Source organism: Salvelinus fontinalis, chromosome 27 (genome assembly GCF_029448725.1).
Source record: "Salvelinus fontinalis isolate EN_2023a chromosome 27, ASM2944872v1, whole genome shotgun sequence".
Taxonomy (NCBI): domain Eukaryota; kingdom Metazoa; phylum Chordata; class Actinopteri; order Salmoniformes; family Salmonidae; genus Salvelinus; species Salvelinus fontinalis.
This window is the reverse complement of record NC_074691.1, coordinates 10,607,242-10,625,062: the sequence shown is the minus strand read 5'-3', so window position 1 is coordinate 10,625,062 and position 17,821 is coordinate 10,607,242. Positions and strand designations below refer to the sequence as shown.

The following is a 17,821-nucleotide window of genomic DNA, read 5'->3' as shown; positions in this document are numbered from 1 at the left end:
TTTGTTCAGTTGGCACCTCAGTACTTCCCTTTGAATGTGGCCTTAACCTGTCTTTTGACTGCACCCAGCCTACGCCAGTATGCTTTACATTTAATCAGGATGTTTACTTCCACAGTGAATATAAACAACTAGATGTGATTCCGGGATATTAAGCAATAGTTGTCCATTTTCTATGCCACATGCAGTGTGACAGTACAGTGAGAGGCTTTTCTTGCAAGCTCTAACCCCAACAATGCAGTGATCGATAACAATGTAATACTAAAAATAACAAGGTAGAACAGAAAAACTAGATATAAGAACATAATTAAGTAAGAATACTATATTCAGGGTCAGGTCCAGTACCATATTTACAATGTGCAGGGATACTGGATTGATAGAGGTAGCTCTGTATAGGGGTAAGGTGACTACCCTTAACCAACAGTGCAGTTCAAGAAGAAGAAAATATTTACCAAGTAGGCTCAAATAAAATGTAATAATAAAAAGTAACACAATAAGAATAACAACAACGCGCTATATACAGGGGGCACCGGTACCGAGTGAGTGTGCAGGGGTACAGGCTAGTTGAGGTAATCTGTACATTTAGGTGGGGGAGAAGTGGGGGGGGGGGGTGTCTATGGTGGTCTGCTTGAAACATGTAGGTATTACAGACTCGGTCAGGGAGAGGTAAAAAATGTCAGTGAAGACACTTGACAGTTGGTACGCGCATGCTTTGAGTACACGTCCTGGTAATCCATCTGGCCCAGCGGCTTTGTGAATGTTGACCTGTTTAAAGGTTTTGTTCACATCGGCTACTGAGCGTTATCACACAGTCATCCAGAACAGCTGGTGCTCTCGTGCATGCTTCAGTGTTGCTTTCCTCGAAACAAGCATAAAAGGCATTTAGCTCGTCTGGTAGGCTCGTGTCACTGGGCAGCTCGCGTCTGGGTTTCCCTTTTGTAGTCCGTAATAGTTTTCAAGCCCTGCCACATCCGACGAGCGTCAGAGCTGGTGTAGTAGGATTCAATCTTAATCCTGTATTGACACTTTGCTTGTTTGATGGATCGTCTGAGGGCGTAGCAGGATTTCTTATAAGCATCCGGATTAGTCTCCCGCACCTTGGAAGCGGCAGCTCTAGCCTTTAGCTCATTGTGGATGTTGCCTGTAATCCATGGCTTCTGGTTGGGATATGTACGTACAGGCACTGTGGGGATGACGTCATCGATGCACTTATTGATGAAGCCGATGACTGAGGTGGTGTATTCCTCAATGCCGTTGGATGAATCTCGGAACATATTCCAGTCTGTGCTAGCAAAACAGTCCTGTGGTGTAGCATCCACGTCATCTGACCACTTCCGTATTGAGCGAGTCACTGGTACTTCCTGCTTTAGTTTTTGCTTGTAAGTAGGAATCAGGAAGATATAATTATGGCTAGATTTGCCAAATGGAGGGCAAGGGAGAGCTTTGTTTGCATCTCTGTGTGTGGATTAAAGGGGGTCTTGGATTTAAAAAAAATCTCTGGTTGCACAATTTCCTTGGTTGCACAATTTGATAAAACTGATTTAAGTTTGCCTGCATTAGAGTCCCCGGCCACTAGGAGCGACGCTTCTGGGTGAGCATTGTCTTCTTTGCTTATGTCTTTCTAGAGTTGGTTGAGAGCGGTCTTAGTGCCAGCTTCGCTTTGTGATGGTAAATAGACAGCTACGAATAATACAGAGTGCGGTCGACAGCTTATTGTAAAGGGTACTCCAGGAGAGCAATACCTCAAGTTCTTTAATATTAGACATTGCGCACCAGCTGTTATTGACAAAAAGACACACACCCCCACCCCTCGTCTTAGCAGAGGTAGCGTCTCTGTTCTGCCAGTGGGTGGAAAATCCCGCCAGCTCTATATTGTCCATTTCTTCGTTCAGCCACGTCTCGGGTGAAACATAAAATGTTGCGTTTTTAATGTCCCAATGGTAGGATAATCTTAATATTAGGTCATCAATTTTATTTTCTAACGATTGCATGTTAGCAAGAAGAATGGAAGGCATTGGGAGTTTACTCGCTTGCCTCCGGCTTCTCAGAAGGATCTCCGATCTACGTCCCCTTTCCAGCGTCTTTTCTTCACGCAAAAGGTGTGGATCTGGGCCTGTTCCAGTGAAAGCATGATATCCTTCTCGTCAGACTCGTTAAAGGAAAAGGTTTCTTACAGTCTGCGATGAGTAATTGCTTTTCTGATATCCAGAAGTTATTTTTGGTCATAAGAGACGGTAGCAGTAACATTATGTACACTAAGTTACACAGAACGCAAAAAAACAAACAAAATTGCACAATTGGTTGGGAGAATTTAAACGTCAGCCATGGTCTTCAGCGCCATCTTGGTTCAGCAGCGGGTATGATGATTGCACATGAGTGGGTGTGTGTGTGTAGAGTCAGTGTAAATATGTGCATATTATGTGTGTGTGAGCAGATGCTGGAGTGAGTGTTTTGTGTTAGTCTCAGTGTGTTGGGGCCCTGTGAGTGTGCATAGAGACGGTGCAAGAATAAAATACAAAGGTCAACTCAGTCCGTGTAGCTATTTAGTTAGCTATTCAGCAGTCTTATGGCATGGGGGTAGAAGCTGTTCAGGATCCTTGTGGTGTCAGACTTGCTGTGCGGAAGCAGAGGGAAGTCTATGGCTTGGGTGGTTGTTTTATTTTTTATGATTTTCCGGACCTTCCATTCACATCGCCTGATATAGAGGTCCTGGAAGAGCTGGCCCCAGTGATGTAATAATAGCCTAGTAGCCAAACCAGCTATGCTATGTAATGCAGCTTAAAGTGGAGAATGTTCTTACCAGCTTTTAGTATGTAAGTCTCTGCAATAAGCCCACTCAAGGTACCCATGCAACTCTGCAAACTCCGGTCACTCTGTAAGATGAAATTTCCATAACAATAGTTACTTTTATGATAAAAGCACAACATTTGGCAGAGGGGTAGATTCAATAGATGACTACAAATGCCTGGTTTGCTAAGTTCGCCGTATTGTACGTTGCTCGTCCTTTTTATTTATTTTTTTGTATCGGCGTTGGCACAGCATACATGATCCCAATGTTTGTTCCAAGACGACAGCAAACTGGAAAAGATTGTGCTGATTTATTGGTGCATTGGACAATATTGCGCTCTGTAGTTTAAAAACTCTGTGCTAAAACAATGACGTCATCTTTATGCACATCCTGCAAATATTGCTTTTATCCCAAACTGAAGGATTATTAACCCCACTACTGAGTCTTTGAGTCAGTGACTGTGACAGAACCAATGTCATGGCCTTATGTTTCCATCCCCAGGATTGTCTCTAACACTACCTCTGTTTACTAGCCTGGGGCCTCATTTATCAACCTGTGACTACATTCCTTACTAAATTCGGGCCTACGTGAAGATTCTAGGATTTGCGTGTGCCACAAATTGAGATTTAACTGTCGCACGCAACATAAATCGGAGTCATATTATATTTGTGCGTTTGTGAACAAGCACTACAACCCCGCCTGGGAAAACGCCGTCCATTCACCTTTTTATAGTAACACAAACTTGCTCATTTTCTGTATGATTTGGAGATGTAACTGGGCCATGATAGTTCCTAAAAGAAAGCGCAATGGCAATTCTGATCACATTTCTGTAGAGGCGGAGTGTTGCAGTGACTTTTCCAAACGAAAAGACTAATTGTTAAATATTTTGTTCATCAAAACATGATTGTTTTTATTTGCCTTGGTATAGGCTCTGAAATGAAATAGTCCAGGCTATGATGCCGTGCTCCTTATATCGCACAGCAATACTGTAGCCTACGCTTCCTGTCAAGGCTACTGGTCTATTTACTTTCGATCATGCTTGGCTGTTGAATGAGCGATTTTGATAAATGGTAGATTTGAGATTTGCGTGGAGATGCACACACTTTCCGGTCAAGTTCCAACATTTTATAAATACCAGCCTTGGCTGGAAAACTGGCGCATGCAAGGTTTTAGAGTATTTTTGTGTGTGCACGGGCCTTGATAAATGAGGCCCCTGGTCCCAGATTTGTTTGTGCCGTCTTCCCAGCTCTTATTGTTGTTGTGTTGGTTTACGCTGTCTTGCCAATCTGGTACCAGGCTCAGATCTCCTTAGCAGCTGTTTCCTCTTGACAATGACTTGCGTTATCTGTTCCTCTCTTACAACTGTAGACTGCCACATCTGTTGGTAGTCACCCTCCATGCTTAGGACAATATCAGTTGGTTTGAGTTCAAGTTTATTTACATTTTTACAGGGACAGTACACATTAATCAACGTTTCAGTAAAAGTGACGGTTTTAACCAGCCGGCTAATTTTAAACCACGGTCCCTGGACAGGTTATTAAAAACGATAACAATAGAGACAAACAACGAGCAGTGAGCACATGCAGCGCAACATAGGACAAGCAACACATAGACTTGTTTTTGATAGCTGGGAAATATTTGTTGTGTATACTCTTCACGTTCACTGATGTGGGGCCTAGTCTTATCTATGGCGTTATTATCGACACCAGGTGATTTTGCACTGTGACGGATTGTCATCACAAGCTTGATCTATTTGCACAATCTGGAAAAATAGAATTAGCCTAGCAGGCAGCCTGCGGAGAGAAGGGATTCCTCAAATGGAAAAGAAGAGGAGTATTAATTGAGGTATGACCAAGGCTCTTCCCCCCCCGGGTGGAATGGAAAAGAGAAATCCGAGACCTTTAAACTTGGAATCCGTAATGGTGAAACAGCCACGTCCGTTTGCGTTATTACAACAACAACAAACCCAGTTTTTTTTCTCTCTCCCTCTGACACCATTGCAGGTGTGATAGAGCACAATGTTCTGGAATTTTGTTTACAATGTTACGCAGCGCTCCTCAGCGCGGCAACATAAAGGATAACAGTGCCGCTGTTTCCCCACTACTACTGATTCAATCTTTAAGGCAGGGATTGACATTCAGGTCTGAAAATTATTTTTGGGTTGCCCTAAGATTATGATCAGTTAGGGGTTTGATTCAGAGATATCAGCACGGGAGTTCTCTCAAAGCAGGCTCAACTTGCCGTAAATGGTCTGTCTTTTACTTATACAATGGGGAGGAACCAGAGAAATCATTAACAAAATTGCCGGGGGGTGGGTGTGCGTGTGTGTTCTTCCACTGCCGTTGGGAGAGGAAAACCAAGCAATCTCATGTTTACTTATTTCCAATGATAAGAATAAAGGCAGGAAACAATATTTCTTCAGCTCCATGCTGTGTTTATTTATTCCAAGGAGGGATCCTAGAGTGAGGGTTGTTATGGCCATGGTGGTAGATTAAGGTCTGCTGGGACCCTGATAGAGATCAGACAAGCAGAGCAGCTCCATGGGTCTATGTCGGCTAGGACCGGTTCACACCTCTATTAGCCTTCTGTTAGTCCCTGTAGTAATTTACCTGCATAGTAAACAAGAGGAATAAGTACATTCCACACCGGGCACAGACGTCAGTTCAACGTCTTGTTTAAATGTACATTTGGTTGAGTTGTCAACTAATGTGAAATCGACATTAAAAAAAAATATTCACAATGTCAGTGGATTTAAATTAAAAGTTAGGTGAAGGGGGAAAAAGACAAAATGCCACTGACTTTGCAAATCCCAAAAGTTTTCCAGGTTGGTTCAATGTCATCACAGATTTTTTCTTTCGGGGGGGTTGAAATGACGTGGAAACAACGTTGATTCTATCAGTTTTTGCACAGTGTGTTCTCTCTTTTGACATGTATTTAGGTGGTTATTCTGATCCGGGAATATCATTATTCAAAAGGGCTGATATAACATAGGCCTAAGCTATGTTTTGGGGTTTTTTTGTCATGAGGAACTGTAAGGGTTATTTTTCCGTGTCTGTTAGAAGGATATGGTTATTATTGTGTATTTGGTGTTGATATAAGACTCAACTGTTTTCCTGATCAGCGCTTCCTCTTTCCTCAGTCGCTCTTCCTGCTTCTTTGTCCTACTACTAGTGCGCTTCACTACTGGTCTGGGTGGTGCTACATGTTTAGATCAAGCCTCTGGAAAATTCTAGTTCACTGTATTCTCTAATACGTTGGTTAGGATTCAGATATTAAGGTCACTCAACCTCGTCTTTTAGGACTGTCGTGTGTAGATTAACATGGCGTATTCCATAGGATCAGTCTAAGTTTATTTTACTTTTAACCTTTTCTTTAACTAGGCAAGTCAGTTAAGAACAAATTCTTATTTACAATGACGGTCAAACCCTAACCCGGTTGACACTGGCCCAGTGGGACTCCCAATCACGGCCGGTAGTGATACAGCCTGGAATCGAACCAAGGTCTGTAGTGACGCCTCTAGCACTGAGATGCATTGCCTTAGACCGCTGCGCCACTCGGGAGCCCAAACATATACTCTGGTTTAAACCAGAGGATGTGTTTGTTTAGATAAGTGTCTCTTTTTGTCCTCTGAGCATTTAACTAATTAACCCAGAAATGAAGCGTAATGCAGAAAACTATTGAATGTACAGTACCAGTCCAAAGTTTGGACACACCTACTCATTCAAGGGTTTTTCTTTATGTACTCTTTTCCTCTCTGTAGAATAATAGTGAAGACATCAAAACTATGAAATATCACATATGGAATCATGTACGTAACCAAAAAAGTGTTAAACAAATCAAAATGTATGTTGGATTCTTCAAAGTAGCCACCCGTTGCCTTCATGACAGCTTTGCACACTCTTGGCATTCTCTCAACCAGTTTCACCTGGAATGCTTTTCCAACAGTCTTGAAGGAGTTCCTACATAAGCTGAGCACTTGTTGGCTGCTTTTCCTTCACTCTACGGTCCAACTCATCCCAAACCATCTCGATTGGGTTGAGGTCATGTGATTGTGGAGGTCAGGTCATCTAATGCAGCACTCCATCACTCTCCTTCGTCAAATAGCCCTTACACAGCCTGGAGGTGTTTTGGGTCATTGTCCTGTTGAAAAACAAATGATAGTCCCAATAAGCGCAAACCAAATGGGATGGCGTATATCTGCAGAATTCTGTGGTAGCCATGCTGGTTAAGTGTGCCTTAAATTCTAAATAAATCACAGACAGTGTCACCAACAAAGCACCATCACACCACCTCCATACTTCATTGTGGGAACCACACATGCAGAGATCATCCATTCATCTTCTCTGCATCTCACAAAGACATGACTCCTCAGACCAAAGGACAGATTTCCACTGGTCTAATGTCCATTGCTCATGTTTCTTGGCCCAAGCAAGTCTCTTCTTCTTATTGGTGTCTTTGAGTAGTTGTTTCTTTGCAGCAATTCGACCATGAAGGCCTGATTCACGCAGTCTCCTCTGAACAGTTGATGTTGAGATGTGTCTGTTACTTGAACTCTGAAGCATTTATTTGGGCTGCAGTTTCTGAGGCCGGCAACTCGAATGAACTTATCCTGTGCAGCAGAGGTAACTCTGGGTCTTCCTGTCCTGTGGTGGTCCTCATGAGAGCCTGTTTCATCATAGTGCCTGATTTGTTTTTGCAACTGCACTTGAAGAAACTTTACTAGTTCTTGACATTTTCTGTATTGACTGACATTCATGTCTCAAAGTAATAATGGACTGTCGTTTTTTTTGCTCATTTGAGCTGTTCTTGCCATAATATGGACTTGTTTTTTTTACCAAATAGGGTTATCTTCTGTATACCACCACTACCTTGTCACAACACAACTGATTGGCTCAAAAGCATTAAGAAGGAAATAAATTCTACAAATGAACTTTTAACAAGGCACACCTGTTCATTTAAATGCATTCCAGGTGACTACCTCATGAAGCTGGTTGAGAGAATGCCAAGAGTGTGCAAAGCTGTCATCAAGGCAAAGGGTGGCTACTTTAGAGAATCTCAAATATAAAATATATTTAGATATTTTTTTTTTTTGGTAACTACATGATTCCATATGTGTTATTACATAGTTTTGTTGTCTTTACTATTATTCTACAATGTAGAAAATAGTAAAAAATAAAGGGAAAACCCTTGAATGAGTAGGTGTCCAAACTTTTGACTGGTACTCGTATGTGTACATAAGCCTATAGGCTTAACATGAACCAATATGGAGGAAGGTTTTACTTACTCACCTCTTTTCTTTGTTGCCATGCATTGTTCATAGTAATTCGTAAAACCTGACTTTTAAAACGTTTGTTTAGCGGGGCAGCCAGAAGAGTGCATCGCTTCACCTCACACTCCAGCAACATTTCCCATGTAACAACAAAGCCTGTGTGAACAGTTAAATACTGCCGTTATTGTTCAGATACTGTAATGTAACACGTAGCCTAACCCTCATATCTCTCTCTGTCCTGCAGCTTGGGTGGGCTCCCTCTCCATGGGGATGATCTTCTTCTGTTCTCCCATCGTCAGCGTCTTCACAGACTTGCTGGGCTGCAGGGTGACAGCCGTGGGCGGAGCAGCCGTGGGCCTGGTGGGACTGCTGGCTAGCTCCTTCGTCACGTCAGTACTTGTATAGCTACCCTCCTCAACAACCATTCTGATGTGTTGGGTCTAAACGCTGTCAGGTGTTGGTGTGCCAGGGACTTTTTGTGTGTGTGTGTGTGTGTGTGTGTGTGTGTGTGTGTGTGTGTGTGTGTGTGTGTGTGTGTGTGTGTGTGTGTGTGTGTGTGTGTGTGTGTGTGTGTGTGTGTGTGTGTGTGTGTGTGTGATAAAGAATGTACAGGAGCTCAGCCTGCTCTCAGGTCCTCTCTTTCTAGGCATCTCACGAGATGGCACAATACCAAACTCTCAACCCTTTTAATCTACGTACATGCATACATACACTACTACTACAATAATAGTAGTTGGCTCCGTGTCAGTCGGTAAGGCTATTGCCTGACTTTGAATAACACCTAGACAACCCTCTCTGGATCTGTTCTCTGGGTGGTCTTTAAATTGTTATTTTTGTCACTCAAAATATCTCTAGCTTTTTCAAAACCCATTATCTGTTTACTAAATTAAGGGAACACTACTGCAGGTGACATATCACTGGGTCAAAGTAGAAGTACAGTGAAAGTATTGTTAAATGCAATAAATGAATACCACAGCTGCGTTTTATCTAGGGTTAGCCCTGCAGTGGCGTGACAAGTGAGTAAACATTAGCGCTCTTGTCTTGGTGATCGTAGCACTCTGAGAGACCTGTCATTAGCCCTGTCCTGGAAGCAGCTCCAACTCACCCCTGACCTCTCTCACGGATCTATTTATCCAGGATTAGTGATGTGCTAACGGTAACCCTGGTTAGAGCTTTGGGCCAGTAACCGAAAGGTTGCTAGAGCGACTCCCTGAGCTGACAAGGTGTAGTAAATATGTCGTTCTGCCCCTGAACAAGGTAGTTAACCCACTGTTCCTAGGCCATCATTGTAAATAAGAATTTGTTTTTAACTGACTTGCATAGTTAAATAAAGGTAAAAAAAAAAAAAAAACGAGGACTGGGAAGTAAACAAACACTGTCAGCATAGTGAGTGTACACACCCTGGGAGTGAGGCTGTAACTGATACCCTCCAGGTGTTGGAAGTTGGACCAGGCTAGCAAGTTCACAGCAGCTCAATTATCTTCACCCTGGTGTTTGGTTCAAGTCAGACTTGAGAACTTGTTTTGCTAGAACCTCTGAGTCAAGTTCATAGAGCTTGTTTTTTTTTCTGTGTGTGAAATTTTAAGCAGGTATAAACATGACTGTGGGGAACTCTCATCCTATCCTGTCTCTCTTCTACTCTCTGAACCCACAGGTCCCTGGGTCCCATGTACTTCACCTACGGCATCGTGTTCGCCACCGGCTGCTCCTTCGCCTACCAGCCCAGCCTGGTGATCCTGGGACACTACTTCAAGAAGCGCCTGGGCCTGGTCAACGGCATCGTGACGGCTGGCAGCTCTGCCTTCACCGTCACCCTGCCCTTCCTCCTGTCTGGCCTGCTGGAGAAGGTGGGCCTGCAGAACACAATGAGGGTCCTCAGCATCCTCATGTTCATCCTCATGCTGGCTGGGTTAACCTACACTCCCCTGCTGCCCAAGCCTGTCAGCAGCAACAAGCCAGGCAGCCGCTGCCCGCCCATGAGTAAGGTGTTCAACGTCAACATCTGGAAGTCTCTGGGCTACCGGATCTGGGCCTTCGGCATCCCGGCAGCTCTCTACGGATACTTTGTGCCTTACGTTCACCTGGTGAGTTGTGTTTTTCAGTGGTGATGTGTACTATTGGTGTGTATGTGTGTTTTCCGCTGTGTTAAAGGTTACTGACATGTGGCAAAAAAATTACCGAAGTAGAAACGCAGCATAGAAACGTGGCAGTGTGGAACATGTGGGGTTGATTTCGTGTCCACTGTCCATCATATTCTCTATTTCTCTCATGGTGTGTTTTGGACATTGGCTCTGGGTAACTCAGTTGACAGTAATAGCCAGGGGTTATTGGTTAGTAGATCTAGAGCAGGGATCTCTGCCAATAGCTTGCTGCCCACCTATGAGTAGCTCGCCAAGCAATTCTGAAAGTACATGAATTTTTGTTCTCATTTGTTCCATCCCAAACTGTAAAAAACCATTATCCTACCCCTAGTTAACCACATTTGGCTTAAAATGCCAAATGTAACACAACATCTGCCAATACATTTCCATCAATGTTGCCTCTGTCGGTTTGGTGCACACATTTGTTTATGACGCCGTATGTTGCCAGTTAGCGACGCTAATGATAACGTCTTGTGGGTAGACGGAAAGACTTTCCCCAAAAACCTTTACAATTGAATGTAAACGTCAAAGTAGGCTTACCTGACTGAACTATAAATCATGATTTATTTGTATCAATTGGGTGGCCATTTTTCTACAAACAGTGCCATGATGTGCTGCAGAAGTAGTCCTAACAGCAGAAACATCGCTAGGCCATCATCTTCTTTCACATTTGCTCACAAAAAAAGGGAAATGTGAAAAAGGAAATTTTAGCCCTATATGTCTAGCCCTATATACAGTGCATTCGGAAAGTTTTCAGACCACTTGACTTTTTCCACATTTTATGTTACAGCCTTATTCTAAAGTGGTTTAAAAGTGTTGTTTTCTTCCCTCAGTAAACACACAATACCCCATAATGACAAAGCGAAAACAGGTTTTTAGACATTTTTGCAAATATATAAAAAGTTTACATATCACATTTACGTAAGTATTCAGACCCTTTACTCAGTACTTTGTTTAAGCACCTTTGCCAGCTATTACAGCATCAAGTCTTCTTGGGTATGATGCTACAAGCTTGGCACACCTGTATTTGGGGAGTTTCTCCCATTTTTCTCTGCAGATCCCCTCAGGCTCTGTCAGGTTGGATGGGGAGTGTCGCTGCACAGCTATTTTCAGGTCTCTCCAGAGATGTTCGATTGGATTCAAGTCCGGGCCTCACCTGGCCCACTGAAGGACATTCAGAGACTTGTCCCGAAGCCACTCCTGCATTGTCTTGGCTGTGTGGTTAGGGTCGTTGTCCTGTTAGGTGAACCTTCACACAGTCTGAGGTCCTGAGTGCTCTGGAGCAGGTTTTCATCAAAGATCTCTCTGTACTTTGCTCTGTTCATCTTTGCCTCGATCCTGACTAGTCTCCCAGTCCCTGTTGCTGAATAACATTCCCACAGCATTGATGCTTGCCACCATGCTTCACCGTAGGGATGGTGCCATGTTTCCTACAGACATGACGCTTGGCATTCAGGCCAAATAGTTAAATCTTGGTTTCATCAGACCAGAGAATCTTGTTTCTCATGGTCTGAAAGTCCTTTACGTGCTTTTTGGCAAACTCCATGCGGGCTGTCATGTTGCTTCCGTCTGGCCACTCTCCCATAAAGTCCTGATTGGTGGAGTGCTGCAGAGATGGTTGTCCTTCTGGAAGGTTCTCCCATCTCCACAAAGGAACTCTGGAGCTCTGTCAGACTGACCATTGGGTTCTTGTTCACCTCCCTGACCAAGGCTTTTCTCCCTCGATTGCTCAGTTTGGCCGGGCGGCCAGCTCTAGGAAGAGTCTTGGTGGTTCCAAACTTCATCCACTTAAGAACGATTGAGTTCTTGGGGACACAATCCTCTCTGCGCTCTACGGACAATTCCTTCGACCTCATGGCTTAGTGTTATATCTGACATGCACTGTCAACTGTGGGACCTTATATAGACAGTTGTGTGCCTCTCCAAATCATGTCCAATCATTTGAATTTACCACAGGTGGACTCCTAATTGTAGAAACATCTCAAGGATGATCAATGGAAAGGATCCACCTAAGCTCAATTTCGAGTCATCGCAAAGGGTCTAAATGCTTAGGTAAATAAGGTATTTTTATTTGTTATTTTTTTTGCAAACATTTCTAATAACCTGTTTTTGCTTTGTCATTATGGGGTATTATGTGTAGATTGAGTTTTTTTTTTTTTTTTCATCCATTTTAGAATAGGGCTGTAACGTAATAAAATGTGGGAAAAGTTAAGGCGTCTGAATACAACACACCCCACTACCCCTTCCCACTACTTTGACCCCAACAGATCCTACACCAGGCCGTTGATCTGGGAGGCTGGAACCCTTCTCTCAAAGCTTCCTGTAGTTCTTCTGCACTGAAATCTCTGTTGCTGTTACTACCAATTAAATAATCTGGGATTTCCTTTCCATCTGTGTGTTACAATTAATGACCATAGCTATAAATGCCAAGAAGCCAACCTCCCTAAAGCACAAACTGTTGGGATCACTCTGTAATGGCCGACTACTCACAGGGATCCTCTCAGGCTCCCTCACCCTTTGCCCACCATCCTTTACTTTCGTCACTGCCTCAGCATATGACACTTTCTGCACTGCTCTCACACTGGGAACTTCAACCTGCCTCACTCGCACAGGACATGTCTGATCCCCAGCAATATAGCTACGCCCACAATTGAAACACGTTTACTGATGTGATTTAAGTATTGACATGGACTCAGAACATCCATTTTCCTTGTTTCTCTATTAATAAATCTAATATTGAGAGTAAAAAACTGAAGGAAAAAAATCCCAACCCAGGAAAAATAAAACCGAGAACTGAATTCTGGAAAATACTTAAGATAATTTTACTGGGGCCTGTCAGGTCAAATACTGTTTACTATTATTTACCAGGTATATAGACAGAAAACACATCTATTGCACACCCAGGACCCGGGGAAGAGCTGCAGGGTATGGGAGAAGAGAACAATGTGCCTATTCAAAGGCTATAAAATAAATGAGTAGCTTGCGACGTGTTTCATTATTTTTTAAAGTAGCTCTCGTGCTGGAAAAGTTTGGAGACCCCTGATCTCGAGCTTCACAAGCACAAATACAAAAACGCACATTATCAAGTGTGGAAGGTCAGGAGAGGGGAAGCCTACACCTCAGCTATGCCTGTGGCATAATGTCTTTGTATGGCCTCAAGGACCTGTGTCACTGTTTTTGAGCTGGAGTTTTTTTGTTTCCTTCCTTCCTATGGCCGTGAGAGTTGTTTTTAAACATCTCTCCTGACCTTTGGCCTGTTGCTGCTCAGTTCAACGGAGTACCGTATTGTAAGCGTTTAGTCATAAAGCAACTAATTTTGTACGCTGCATGTCAAAATTTGAAATGCTGCTATGATATAGGCTTGTCAGGCTTAGACACACACATCAGTGTTTTTTTCTGTCAGCTTATGTTAAATGTTTGTCTTCAAATGGTACAAAGATATAAAATACAAGCACTGCTTACACATCATATACTGGACTGTTAATCTGTGGTGCCATAACAGTCCTAGATAGATAGAATACTGGTCAGTCTTGTATTTTACTGTACACATTATCCCAAAGACAGTGCCTGTAGTCTCTTCCCACAGTCACTGTATGACATGAGTCTGGAAAGCAAAACTAAAGTGCTTCAGACCTTGACTGGAAGATAGTTGAAGTTTGTAGTTTTATTTGAAAATACCAACGTTTTAAATACTCAAGGTTGAATATAGAGTTTCAACTAAAAGGCAACTATTTTCTTTGATATTCAAATACAGGTCTCAGAAAAACAAATAATATTTGAAAGTATTTTGAATACCTCTCATACAACCAAATACTGTTTGACGGTATTTGAATATATGCCTTCTTGAAAAAATATTTGTATTTGATGGCTACCAAATATTTAATAACCAAAAACTACAATAGTTAGTTGAATCCTTCTAAATATATGATCATAAGCACATTTTGGAAGGCTCTTGGATATGGATCTTAATATAGCTTATAGTCTAGAATTAAATACGTGAGGGACATGGAATCACCTCAACATTAGAGTAGACCATTTTTGCAGCTTCAAAATGAACTAACAAATATATTTTCATAATGAGTGAGGTAATACAGTAACGCTTGACATGTATTGGGACAACAGCAACATTATTGTTACTAGGACGTTAGAAATTGCTTCATAATTACAATCTAATTGAATTATTATGTAAGTGGAATAAGGAACAGTCACTTTACAGTAGTTACAAAAACTCTCAACTCATTGCTATGGAGTTAAAATGAAATTACCAAAGTATTATGTAACAACATGCTAATGAAATGTTGCTCCAAGTAATTACAGTTGTAATACACCGGCACAAGAACTGAAAATGCTAACATCAACAAAATATGGCTATTAAGTGTCAAGGAAATATCCCAAAACTGCCTTCTTAAATCAACTCCAGTCAAGGTAGCTGGAAAAAATCATGTTTGTTTATATTCTGAGTAAACTGTCCCTTTTTTAAAGATGGTATAGTGCAGGGGTCGGCAACAGGTGACGACTGTAAAATCACCAGAAGTTCAGCTAAAAATCTATTTAGGAAATCTGTTCCCAAGTATTCCCACGAACAAAAAAATGTGTAAACGTGTCTCAGTGTAATTAAAGATATGAAATTATTGTTATTTTCAAATACAATCTATTTTTGTGCTTATTTGGGATCAATTTGCAGTGTACAAATTATTATTATTATGTTCCGACCCCCCCCACCCCCCCCACCACCACCACCATCCACTCTGACAAAAATCGTCCCGCGGCTGAATCTAGCCGGCTACCCCAGGTATAATGTGTTTTTAAAATAAGAGCACTTTCCCTCAGATGGACAAAGAGGTTCAAAGTTGTTTTTGCTTAGCATCCAACTTCCTGTTTGCAATGGGCTTTGAATTACTCTGCAGTATTTTCAAGTATTCTTAAATGAATTGCAGCTTTTAAACCTTTTTTCAGTGGCATCTTGAAAGAGTCAAAGTCGTTTAGTCAACTTATTTATAATATCTGTACAAAATAGCATTAGTTAATTGGTTTGACTTGATTGATGTACACCTGGGGCGATGGACATTCAGGAGAATGGCCTTTTTACAGAATGTTCAGATAGAAATGAATTGTGTGTGCTCAACCTGCAGTTCCAGATACAGCACTGCCATTAGTTGAAGGCAACCAGTCCAATAGTTTCAGAAAAGTAGTCACTTCCTGAGATCTGTATTCAAATAGTTTTGAAAAGTAGTCCTTTTTGGGGATCTGTATTCAAATAGTTGTAGTCACCTCCAAAGTAACTTTGTTTCCTTGGAAAATGTTTTACTTTCTGCAAAGCCTAGTTAAAACTATAGTTATCCCTGGTCTGAAGAGCATGAGACTCTGTAGAACTCAGGGCGTCCAAACGGAGGATAATTCGATCTATATAATAAGGTGTGTGTGGTATTGTTTGGATGCATACCAGTTAAAGTATTTCACAGCAGTTATTCAATCCCCTACTATACATACGGTACATGCTTTAGTAGTGTGGTCTGTGGAGAGTCCGTAAATATGTCTGGGAGGTTTGGTGAGGTTACATAAACACAGATCTTATTATTCCAGTATTGCATACCATTTATAGGATGGAAAACATCTTCTGTGGAGAGCCGGAGGGGAGAGATCTGTCCTGGGGCTCAGTAGGTCATTGTTTATTTGGAGGAGATTACTTTGTTATTGGAGGGAGGTCACTTTCTTCTGGGGACAGCCCTCCGTGTTCTCCTAACACTGTAGTGTCTGCTACCCAGGCTGGGCCACCGCTGGGCCCTGTCAGTGTCCAGCCCTAGCCCCATCCCTGGGCCCAGCCCGAAGCTTCTATATCATCAGGAAGACAGGGGAACCCAGGGATGAAAGGCTGGATTGTTTAACCTTTCAGGAAGGGAGTGCTCACCTCGAAGTGTGCAGGGACTAACAGAGCTGCTAATCCTAGTGGGATATTTGAGCTATTCTGTTTTCCCTCAGCTCCTCTGCTCTGGTCAAAGTGCTGAGTCCAGCCCTTTAGTGCCACAGTCCGTGTGTGTGTGTGTGTGCCTATTCCCCCTCATCCGTAGCCAAGTCCCTCCCCAATCAGCTGAAGACTGGGAGTCTAAAGTCCTGAAAAAGCTTTCCCTCTCACACTATTCCAGGTATTTCACATATTGGAGAATTAGATAGCGTATTTCACCACGTACGACTGTGTTCCTAGAGGTCTGATTAAAGGGAAAGACATTGCCAAGGACAAGTTGAACTGTATGTTTTGCAGGATATGTGTGAAGTCTGGATGGCATTGGTGTGCAAAAACGGGGCAGGCGGTAGCAGATCCAGTCAGTGCATGGATTGTGTTAAGGTAGCCTACCAGAGGCAGCGCAGGCTAGCTTTCTCAGTGCTTCCTAATTACATTCAATCATGAAACCTGTTTATCAAATTAGAAAGTTTATTCAGCATTTACTTTGATGTTGGTTTTGCACCACTGTGTTAAACTCACCAGTGACAGTGACTAACTGCCACCACTTTGACAACAACAAACTCATTTGTCACCAGTTGCTGTGTCCTGGAGGGAGGGTGTTATGTCCTGGAAAGGTTTCTAATAAAGCTTTTGGAGAGGGCGGCAAGTAGCCTAATGGTTAAGAGCGTTAGGGGTTAAATACCTTGCTCAAGGGCCCAATTGCTCCTGCAAGTCGGTCTGGATAAGAGCGTCTGCTAAATGACAAATGTAAATGTAAAATAGTGGCTGAGCTGCAGATGGAATTAGTTTAACAAGCAGTGTGTATGTGTCTTGGTGTGTGTGTGTGTGTGTGTGTGTGTGTGTGTGTGTGTGTGTGTGTGTGTGTGTGTGTGTGTGTATATGTGTCTTGGGGGGGTGTGTGTGTGTGTCTGTCATCGAGGATGACGGTTGTGTTGTTGGTTTGTCTGTGCAATGTGCGTGCGAGAGCGCGTGACGTGCGTCAGCATGCACTGATGCTGTTGTTTGTGTGCCTCGGTTGTGTATTGTTGGCTGGTCAGTGTGGGTGTTTATTTAAGGAGGGTGGGATGTTCCATGCTCCGGACAGGGACACCTGGCGGGTGGGAAGTCAGTAAGCATTAGGTCACGTGGCTAGGCCACAATTCTAGAATACGCGATCACAGACGGGGACACGGCCCAAATGCCAGCCTATCCCCTATATATTCACTACCAGGGTCCCCTAGTGCTCTAGTCAAAGTATTGCACTACATAGGGAATAGGGTGGCATTTGGAAGAGTCAACATCCCCCAAGGTTATGTGCTTGATAGGGAGGGATGATGCCCACTGGCCAGTAAGAAAAGGGCAAGTGAGCCTGAGAGCAGGTGCCCTAGCAGTATTTAAGGGCCAGGTGTTGCTGGGTAGTATAATGGCCAAGCACAGCAGGCCTGGCGTCTGAGCCAGCAGGGAGTGGGACACCCTGTGGACTGGAGGAATGTTGTCTGTGGGCTGTAGTACTATAGCCTCGTGAAACCAGACTGAAGGTGGAATAGAGGCTCTTTGACTGGGACGCAGCAGCAGGAAGGGGTCTGGATGTGGTGTTGGTGTCCTTGGAGGCTGCAGCTACTGGCAGGGCTCCAGGTACCAGGCCGGGCCTCCCAGGCAACCTCCCCAGCTCTGGGGCACACCGA

At 43.1% G+C, this 17,821-nt stretch overlaps 1 protein-coding gene across 1 annotated transcript in view; it reads left to right on the top strand.

Moving 5' to 3' along the window:
• LOC129825012 (monocarboxylate transporter 10-like) overlaps nucleotides 1-17,821 on the top strand; it is a 55,622-nt gene that overhangs the window by 27,060 nt on the left and 10,741 nt on the right. The window contains exons 2-3 of the mRNA XM_055884646.1: nucleotides 8,299-8,443; nucleotides 9,709-10,138. Of these exons, the coding sequence (XP_055740621.1) occupies nucleotides 8,299-8,443; nucleotides 9,709-10,138 (575 nt within the window). The remainder of the gene's footprint in view (nucleotides 1-8,298; nucleotides 8,444-9,708; nucleotides 10,139-17,821) is intronic.